At 34.8% G+C, this 10,748-nt stretch overlaps 1 protein-coding gene across 1 annotated transcript; it reads left to right on the top strand.

Moving 5' to 3' along the window:
- Positions 1–6,049: 6,049 nt before the first annotated feature.
- On the top strand, positions 6,050–7,108 carry LOC109271332 (olfactory receptor 10A2). Its single transcript, XM_019456660.2, has one exon. The coding sequence runs from the start codon at positions 6,155–6,157 to the stop codon at positions 7,106–7,108; it is 954 nt and encodes a 317-aa protein (XP_019312205.2). The 5' UTR covers positions 6,050–6,154.
- The last annotated feature ends 3,640 nt before the right edge of the window (positions 7,109–10,748 follow it).

Below are 10,748 nucleotides of genomic sequence, written 5' to 3'. Positions count from 1 at the left end.
TGCCATCTCTTCTTCCCTGGGAGTTTCCAGAAGTTCTGTGGGAACCCAGTGGGCCCTTTCATCTCTTCTCCCTCTTCCTTCCCAATCCTCCTCACCAGCACCAAACATTATACTTTGTCCTGAAATGGAGGTTCTAATGAAAGTGGAGTTCTGACTAAAGGGAGGGCAGTCACTGAGAAAAGTAGGAATTTCAATGATGAATGGAAACTCCAGAGAGAATAAACTTTGTCAAATTCGTATTTTCATTCATCCAGTCATCTCAAATCACGTATCTGGCTAATCCCTGGGCTTCCTCCTGTAATGATGACCGAGGCAGTTAATTTTCTGAAGGAGTTTACAGATCAAGATGCAAATAGGCAATTATAATATCTGAATAACTGAAATATTTTTAAAGATATAGGAAAGAGAGAAGATGACTAGTATGTTTTCACTCATATGTGGATCTTGAGAAATTTAACAGAAGATCATGGGGGGAAGGGAAGGGGAAAAATAGTTACAAACAGAGAGGGAGCGAGGCAAACCATAAGAGACTCTTAAATACAGAGAATAAACTGAGGGTGGCTGGGGTGTGGGGGAGAGGGGACAATGGGTGATGGGCATTGAAAAGGGCATTTGTAGGGATGAGCACTGGGTGTTGTGTGTAAGCAGTGAATCACGGGAATCTACCCCCAAAACCAAGAGCACATTTTACACACTGTATGTTAGCCAAATTGACAATAAGTAATAGATAAATAAATAAATAAATAAATAGGAACGATAATGATGGCCTTGAAATCATAGCTGTAAGAAGAAAATGAGAGAATGAATATAAAGCACAAAGCATAAATCTCTTATATATTCAGTCGGTATTTCCAGCTTCATCATGAGTATGATTATCAACACTTTCACTTGTAATATTTTTATTGCTATTATATAGCAAATGTAGCTAGCTCACTGTAGAAGATTTAGAAATCCAGGAAAATAAAAATAAAATAAATCCCCACTTTTACCACTTGAAGTAGACCAGTTTTTAATTTTGCATGTACCCTTTCAGCCTTTCTACAAGAATATATTTCCAAAATTAGAAATTTATCATATGTGTGCAGTGTTAGCATCTTATTTTTTCATGATGGTTGGCCCTGCACAAACTTACATGTAAAATCGTTGCCTCCATCTCTTCTACCAGAGGAGTTCTTGCATCAAAGTGTATGAGCAGTAAAGGATCCTCACACAAGTATGCCAAATTGATTTTTAAAGAGATTATACTAATTATAAAGCCCTAAACAAAATAAGATATGGCTTACTACACCACCCCTGACTAGCACTGAATATCATATTTTTAAATATTTCAAAGATGATGAAGAAATTTAATTTATATGTTAATTTTCAATTTTATTACTAGCAAAATAGAGCAATTTTTATATGCTTACTGGCCATTGGCACTTTTTGGTGAAATAAATTTTTGTGTCTTCTATTTCTCTTTTGGGGAGATCATGTCTTTTAAAAATTTACTTATATGGCTAATTATTTATCAATTAGACAAATGCTTTTTATTATTTGTTGCTGTTATTGCAAATATTTTCCCATTTTTCATCTTTCCCTTTTTTATGGGTTGTTTTGTGTTATATGTATTTTATTCTTTATTATATTCAAATGTTCTTAAATAAAAACCAATATATTTCACTGTAGATAGGATAAAAAATATAAAATACAAAGAAGAAATTTAAAGCACTTGTAATTGCACCACTAACATATTAACAAAGGAATAGAACTGAAGGTTTCTATATGGATATATATGCATGTATATTTGTATTATGTATGTGTGTGTATATATATATATATATATACATTTTGAAATAAATGTCTTACATTGAGTATGCTATTTTGTAGCCTAATTTATCAACTTAGCAAAACATATTGAATATTTTCACATGCCATTTGATATTCTTATAACATACTTTTAAATTACTTCATAGCATTCTGTAGTATAGATGTAATACAATTTATTTCACTGATCTATTTTTATATATCTAGAATACTCTTTACTGTTTCTTTGTTTTAAGTTCTCTATTGTAAATAAAACTGAGAGGAGCATTGTGACAGATAAAATTTGCACATAATCTTAATCTAAAATTGTAGACATGGAATTGCCAGTTCAAAGAGACTATAAACATACAGTGAAATCTGCTTATCATCTGGACCTACAGTGTTCAAATGTTTATATCCTTTCACTTTTACCCAAAATAAATATATAATATTTTAAATATTTAAGGAAAATAATCTCTTCTTTTTTAATTGTATTTGATTTCTGATGACTTTGAACCTTCTTTACGGGTTTTTTGGCATTTGATTTCTGGTGATGTGAATTGAATGATTATAACTTTACTTAATTTTCTCTTAGATAATCTGCAACAATCTCTTGAAATTTATCTTCTAGATATTGTCTTCATTTGGTATTTGTCTTTAATTTCTCAGTTAGGCTTTTAATGTTCAAACATTTAATTTTATATTTTCAAATCAGTGGATCTTACCTTTTTTAGATTCTGTTTAAGAGTTTATGCTGAGAAAGACCTTCAGAAAGCTAAAGTAAATATTAACATACATTTTTTTTCAAATTCAACTATGACTTTGTATTTACATTTAAATCATCCATACTGGATGTATTTTGTTGTATTGTTTAAGGTGAGAATGTAACATTTATTTTCCCCTCAAGTTGCCCCAGAGCTGTTTACTGAATTCCTTTTATATATGCACTGCTCCTAGGATTAATTTTGTTTCAATTATTTGCCTAACGTACAATTCTTCGAAGCATGCACAAGTAAACATATTAAAGTATTTTAAAATTATGAGAGAATACAACAAAATATTGTGAGATAGTATTAACATGTGTTTTAATATCTAATGGTATATATATTCTTGCTCTACTTAATGTTTTTGGAACCACATTAAATTTACTATTAATTTGTTGGTGATTGACATCTTTATAATACTACTTGTTTCTTCATAAAGACAATATGGCATTCAATTTGTCCAAGACATTTTTCCAATTATATCAGTTCATTACATTCCATAAGAGCATGTCTTTTTTTAAAATGCTTATTCTAATGTACTTTGAATTTTAATGATACACTGAAACTTTTTTTTAGTTAGCATTTGTTTTCATGAATACTGGAAAACCACTTATTTGATATATTAGTACTATGACTAGTCAACCACTGAATTTTTAATATTGATAGTTTTTCATCTTCCTCTATAATAATGTTATCTTTTTCTTTCCAATATTTATTTCTTATTTACTTTCCCAGTCTTATTGCATTGGCCCAAATTCCAAAACTTATTGTGAAACCAAGCTGGGAATCTTCAGAAGGACTTCGGGAGATCTGAGGCTTCCTCCAAAATACATTCAATATTATATATTTTTTGAAGGACAGAGATTCCATAGTTTTTGTCAGAATCTCAAAAGGTTGCGTCATCCTCCAAATTTAAGAATCTCTGCTCTAATGTTTTACTTGTAAGTGTAGTGTTGTCTATTATTTCTACATAGATACCCAGATTGTATTGAGAAAGTAGTTTGGGTTATAGAGGAAAAATGAAACCCTGGGGAACTTAACTACCATGACCTTCCTTGGGTTCTGAGATATCTAGCTGGTCCAACTTCTCTCCATCTTTCAGAATCTTCTTTTGTTTCTTTCACATATAACGTCTAGGGGTTTTAGTGACACTTAGTGGAAAGAATAAGGAAAAATATATCTCCCCTCTCTTCCTAGAAAGAGTTCTCTGATTTATTTTTTTCCTTTGCAGTTGTGCTAACGTTTTTGTTTGGTTGTGATTTATAGGGGTCTTTAAAATTCATTTTGCTTTATTTTTATCATTTTCTAGTCAGTTACTTAACAGAATTTTCCCCTATCTTCAAATTAAAAAAAAAAAAAACTTTCACTAATATAAAGAAATGTTTGTGTAAATCTTTTAAAATTTATTTTGTTTTGTGCTTAGGGGTTCTTTCAGTTCAAAGTCATGCCTTCCTTTAGCTCAGAGATATTTATTCTTCCCCTGGTACTTCTCTGAGTATTGTCTCTCTTTCCTTTTTGTCATGCCATTCTGAAATGCCTGGCAAGTTGATTGTATTTCCTGTATTTTCCTTTATTATTACTCTCATTATTTTCATATTTTCAAAATTTTTCTCAGTGATGTGGGCATGATTTCTCAAACTTATATTCTAATTCATCACTTCAGTTTTCTTAAGTTTCTAGCACTACACTCCACAACCTTTTAATTTGATAATCATGGTTTGCCATTCTCATCCCCACTCTGCCCCAACCACCATGGTCTTTTCTGACCTAAGGCTGTTATTTTTAATTACTGCTTATTCAATATTCAATATTTTATGGGGCTTTGTTGAGAGTACATATTGAAAACAATCAACATGTCTTTAGTTTCGTTCAGACTCTTTCTTGAGAAAGGGAACAACTGTTCTCATGTCTCGAATTTATTCCACTAATTTGAATTGTGTCTTCATACCTCTCATGACTTTCTCTACTTATTCTGAAAAGCACAGGGCTGGGTTGTACTGAATGACAGTAGGAGTCTCTAATTAAGATTCTTTGTTTGTGGCATCAATGATCTTTTTATTATTATTAATTTTTGAAACTTGTATTTGGTTTTTCTGAAGTTGATCTCAAAACTGTAGACATTGCTTCATTTAATTTTTAGTGCTTCAGAGAAATCTTAGATCAGTCTGATCATTATTCTTTGGCAAGAATGACTTTCTCTTCCTTCATGGATGTTTTGGAGTTTTAAATACAACCTTCAAATTCAAATTACTCACTATTACCTGACTAATATTGAGCTTCAGTAGTTTGTCTATTGCTTAAAAATGGATTGTATATGAAATTGGAGGATGAGTATACCACCTGATTTTCTTGATCCCAGGTATACAGATTTCATCCCTCCCCTAATTCACCTTATATCATTCATTTTCAATGTCAGAGTGATGTTTCTATGTGTTCTATGTGGCATATATAACAATGTCACTCCCATGCTTCATATATTCAGGCGGCTCTCTTTATCTATAGAATAAGGTCCAAATTCCTTAGCATACAATAAAAGTCTATTGATGTAACATATTCAAAACAAGGACCACAAGCTTGTTTCTCTTTTACTTTGTTTCAATTCTGGTTTCTAGTGCTCTTAATAATGTTTTTATTTCTGTTTTTAAGCTTGTATTTTTTGTATAATAGTTTCCTAACCACATCCAATTCCTTTATTACTTATTTTCCAACTTCATCTCATAATTCCTCCATTAGAATTCAATGTTCTAGATTACCAAAATAATGAGAAAAGAAGGGAATATGATAATAAGTTGAAAATTAGAAAGAAATCATACAAAATGTGATTTTGCAGAAATTCCCATTTTATTTTCTTAAGCATTAATGAGTTAGTCTTCAGATCAAGGTAGAATAGTGCAATGAATCACAGTCCAGTGGAAGTCTGAGAACTCTGGAATTCAACAGATGTGGTTTGGGTTCGAGACCTACCACTTTCACTGCTATTCCTTAACTTCTCTGGGATAAGTTGCCTCCCCTATAAAATGCATATATAAAAGGACAAAACACAGGCATGTGTTAATTGTCCTCAATACATGCTCCTCACTCACCTCCCAAATTACAGCCAGCAAGAAAGATTCATGAAGAGTAGAAAACTTATTAGATGCAGTATTCTGCATTGAATATATAAATTCTGCATTTTAAATATATTTCTAAAGTTTTTATAAATTCACATGTATGTGTTTTTAATGAAATCATGAACTTTGGGCTTGTATCTCAAAAGTTGGGGTGTTTTCAGGAATATAATTTCTTCCAAAATGTGCCCCTTGATGGCTCCTTCAGGGACTTATGGTTCTGATTTGGTATGACCATTCTGTACATGTTAATGTACAAATAAGGAAATATCAACTCTTCCAGAAGCTGGCCCAGGCCCATCTCAGAACTTAAGCTCTGGCCATTCTTCCTTGTGTCTTATTCTTAGACAGCTCAAGGCCCTTTCTTTTCCAACTGAGATCCCGACCCAGCCTCTTTTCCTGACACTAAAAAGGAGTCTGATAAACAAACCAAGATTCTGATTCCTCCAATCAAGAATCTCTCTCCATGACTGAAGCTGGAGATTCATTTCTGTATTGATGGCTGAAGGAAACCGGACAAGAGTTGGGGAGTTTATCCTCATGAGCTTCTCTTCCCTACCTACTGAAATACAGTCACTACTCTTCCTGATATTTCTAATCATCTACCTGGTCACACTATTGGGAAACAGCCTCATCATTCTTGTTACCTTGACTGACCCCATGCTGCACAGCCCCATGTACTTCTTTCTCAGGAACTTGTCCCTCTTGGAGATTGGCTTCAACCTAGTCATCGTGCCCAAGATGCTGGGGACCCTGCTTGCCTGGGACACAACCATCTCCTTCCTTGGCTGTGCCATGCAGATGTATTTCTTGTTCTTCTTTGGAGCTGCTGAATGCGTCCTCCTGGCCACCATGGCATATGACCGCTATGTAGCCATCTGCAATCCCTTGCACTACCCAGTCATCATGAACCAGAGGACACGTGCCAAATTGGCTGTTGCCTCCTGGTTTCCAGGCTTTCCCGTAGCTACTGTGCAGACCACTTGGCTCTTCAGCTTTCCATTCTGTGGCACCAACAAGGTGAACCACTTCTTCTGTGACAGCCCACCTGTGCTGAGACTGGTGTGTGCAGACACAGCAATGTTTGAGATCTATGCGATTGTTGGAACTGTGCTGGTCGTCATGATACCCTGCTTGCTGATCCTGTGTTCCTACATTCGCATTGCTGCTGCCATCCTTAAGATTCCATCAGCTAAAGGGAAGCATAAAGCCTTCTCTACCTGCTCCTCCCACCTCCTTGTTGTCTCCCTTTTCTATGTATCTTCAAGCCTCACCTACTTCCGGCCTAAATCCAATAATTCGCCTGAGAGCAAAAAGCTGCTGTCATTGTCCTACACTGTTGTGACTCCCATGTTGAACCCCATCATCTATAGCCTGAGAAATAATGAGGTGAAGAATGCCCTTGGCCGGACTTTCCGCAAGGCTTTAGGCCTTAGAATTTGCATCCCATAGACATTAAGAAATGAGAGTAAAGTGTACTCAATGTGGAGCAATCAGTTTCATATTTGGGATTCCTCTGCCTCCCTTGCCATCTCTGTTGGGATGAAACCCAGCTGCTGAAATGACTATTGGGAAGCTCAGAAGAGGGAAAAGAGCAGAGAAGTAGGTTGGCCCTGTTTCTACCTCCTGGAAAACTCCTCTGTTCATTGTAGGCTTACGTTATTTTTTCTTATTGGTGTTTCAATAATTCTGTGCCATATAATTCCAGATATTCACATTACTATGTCCACATTGTGAACAGCATGAAACTGCTTATAATCCTATTGTGGGGATACATAATAACAGAGGACAAGACCAGTGAAAAATCATCATCTCACTTTCTTTTCCATCGGGCAGATCTGACTCCATTCATCAGAGAGAAAACCCTGTAATCCTTACCAATGCATAACTGTCATCACTGTCTTATTTCAGTTTGCATGCCCTTGAAGCATGTTAGTTCCTCTAATCTCACTGGTATGTGATATAAATATAGAAACATGGATTGATAATGCCCATACTTACACCTTTATAACCCCACAATCATTTTAGTCCTTACTGTTTTCCCAGGAAGAATGAGCTGAGCTTTCACAGGCTTTCTATCCCATACTCAGGTTCTTAAGCCTTGTTGAAGTAGTAGTATAAATTTCTATTGTGATACTGTTTTCATCAAAGTTTAAAATGGATCTAGCTAACTGCAACATAGCTCTTCCTTAACCACAAAAATATTTCTCATTCTTCTTATGATTTCATAGTACTCTATTTTTTAGATATACCATAGTTTATTTAATGAGTCTTTTACAATTATAAATCATGCTGTAAAAAATAGCTTTATACACAAGCATTTTCATATTTTTACCAGTGTATCTGACAGATGGAAATCTAGAAATTGGGCAAAGGGTGAATACATGTACCATGTTGTTATATATTGGCAAATTTCCCTCCAAGTTGATTATACCATTTTACCTTCCCACCAGAAATTTACAAGGGTTCTTCTTTCCCTATTGTCCCATCAATAACATTTGTCATCAAACATTTGAAATTTTGTTTACATAATAGGTAAAAAATAACTAAAATTTTAATTTGAAGGAAATAAATTTTGAAGATTATGGAAGAAATGATTGAGTAAATTAGAGAATATAGTGAATTTCATTCATACTTCTGTGTTAGTAGTTTAGATGATTAGCAGCTGGTGATGTCCGGTACTCCATTTTCTCTGTTTGAAAAGTTCTTTCCATCTGTACATTAGCCGGATCCATCTCATCTTTCAAGGCCCTGGTGTGATCCCTCAAGCAGCATAAATTATTCTCTGCTATATGCATCTATTCCAATTTTATCAAAAGATAAGTTAAATTTTGCATATACTATGCTGTACTGGTTTTTACATGTTTGTCTTTTCCCAGTGTACCTGTAAGTCTTTAAAAATTAAAGCTGCACAATTATTTTTGTTTTAACATGACATGAGAATTCCTGAAAACCATATGTTCTGGAAAACTCTGCTTTTAAAATACTATGGAAAAATAGGGCTAGGGAATACCACTCAAAATATATGCAAGTTTGAAGCCAGAGCATTAACAGAAACAACAGCTGGTACCTGGAGAGACAACATAGACTGCTCAGATATGCAGTTCAGTGATGTTGAAGGTTGCCACAGTAGATATTTAACAAGCATTATAACAATAGAATGAAAATGTCAATGATGGTTTATTTAGTAAAAGAGTATTTGGTACTGAGATAATGCAGTTGATATGATGCTCTGAACCAGTGGGGCAGCTTCTTATATGGTCATGGGAATCAGTGCCACTTTCCAGAAGTCAGAAACTGCACAAAACAAGAGATGCTTCTCTTTGTGAAAGGAGCTTCAATTATAGTCATACTTCTAAAATTTTCTTTAAAACAGGTAAGAGAGCTCCTGATGGCAAGGCCTTGTGACATTCAGCGTTGAAGGTTATATTTTGGTTTGCTTTGCCCAATGCAAACTTTACATTACAATGAAATTATTCTATAGTTTTTCAATAGTGTATGAAGATGAACAAACGAATGGGTAATCCAGTTGAGAAGTGGTGGTGACTTGGAATAGAGTAGTATCAATACAAATTAATTCTAAATAATTTTTGGAGGAAGAATTGATAGGATTTGATGGTGGATTGCATGTGAAGAAATACAGTGCTCAAGTTCCTGCAATAAAGTATAGATATTCTGAAAGTCTGGAGAAGATCCATTAAAGAGGCATGAAAGAGGTTTTATTCCCAGAAAGGTTAAACCTTTTCCTTCATATCCCTGCTATGAATCTCTTCTCACCTTTTAGAAACATCTTCTCCAAACTTACAGTAATTGATCTTGCCTCAGGATCAGTTCATTTCATTGGGTTATCCCAGAACCAGATATGGAGCCAAGGACTCAAGTGCAAGTGAATTATTAAGGAGAAACCATTAAATGTAGTAGAGTAGGAATGGAGAAGAAGCTGAGCAAAAATATAATTTTGGGTGCAATTCCAGACTCAGCAGTTCCCGCAGGGAACTCCAGGGAATAAATAAAGCTTAGTTTGTTCTGCTTCATGCCAAAGAAGTAGGCTTTTGTACTCCCATTTCAGTCATCCACTGGCTACTGGCAGACTGTAGAGTAGGAAATGGGGAGAATTAAAACTCCCAGGGACCACTGAAGGGGAAGAATAAATAGCTATTCTTTTTTATCCAGTGAGTCACCTTTATTATTTATTCCAACTTTTGTTGGAAATGTGGTATACTTCCCTACAACAAACTGCAAGATGAATGTGCCATCCTAATTAATTAAAATGGAAATCTCAGGTCATATAGGTGAAGTATGATGCAGAAGGTCAGTATTTTAAATATGGCTTGTAGAAAAATGCAAGCACATATTTGCAGGCACTTCGCTAAATATTAAGCAAACAATAATGAAGAAGTCAGGTATGGTTACTGCCTTTAGTAAGAAACATGTGGTCAAATGTCTGTTTCAGAAACACTATAAAAAATGTTCAGACATGCATTAGAGTCTTTGGATGAAGCCCTAATCACCTTGGGAAAATTTTGTCACAAAGCATGGACATCATCTTACTCCCTCAACTTCATTTCTTATTCAAGAAGTGTTAGGATTTTCAGACTGTTATTCAGACTTTCTTGTTTTCATCTTATCCAGGAGTTACTAGCCTCCCCAGCCAACAGTATCCCCTGCCAACTGCTTCTCCACTTGGCTTAGACAGTGATTAATGAGTTATCCTCTCCATGCATGAAAACTTCCGAATCCAGATCGGAAACACTCCCAAAGAATTAGCCCAATGAGAATCAAAAGTGAAGGAAGATGTAAAAGAATACTGGAATGATACAAATAAAATCACTGTCTTAAAGAGATACCTGCACTACCATGTTCATTGTAGCATTGTTCACCATAGCCAAGACATGGGAAAAATCTAAGTGTCCATTTACAGATGAGTGGATAAAGAAAATATGGCATATGTATACATATATACAATGGGATATTAATCAGCCATAACCAAGAAGGAAATCTGGCTATTTCAACAATATGGATGAGACTCAAGGGCATTATGCTAAGTAAAATAAGTCAGACAGAGAAAGACAAATACTGTATGATCTCATCT

The sequence above is a fragment of the Panthera pardus genome, unplaced genomic scaffold (genome assembly GCF_024362965.1).
Source record: "Panthera pardus isolate Hobbes unplaced genomic scaffold, ASM2436296v1 HiC_scaffold_12, whole genome shotgun sequence".
Classification (NCBI taxonomy): Eukaryota; Metazoa; Chordata; class Mammalia; order Carnivora; family Felidae; genus Panthera; species Panthera pardus.
The sequence above is the reverse complement of the archived record's forward strand: the minus strand, read 5'-3'. Positions and strand labels throughout refer to the sequence as shown.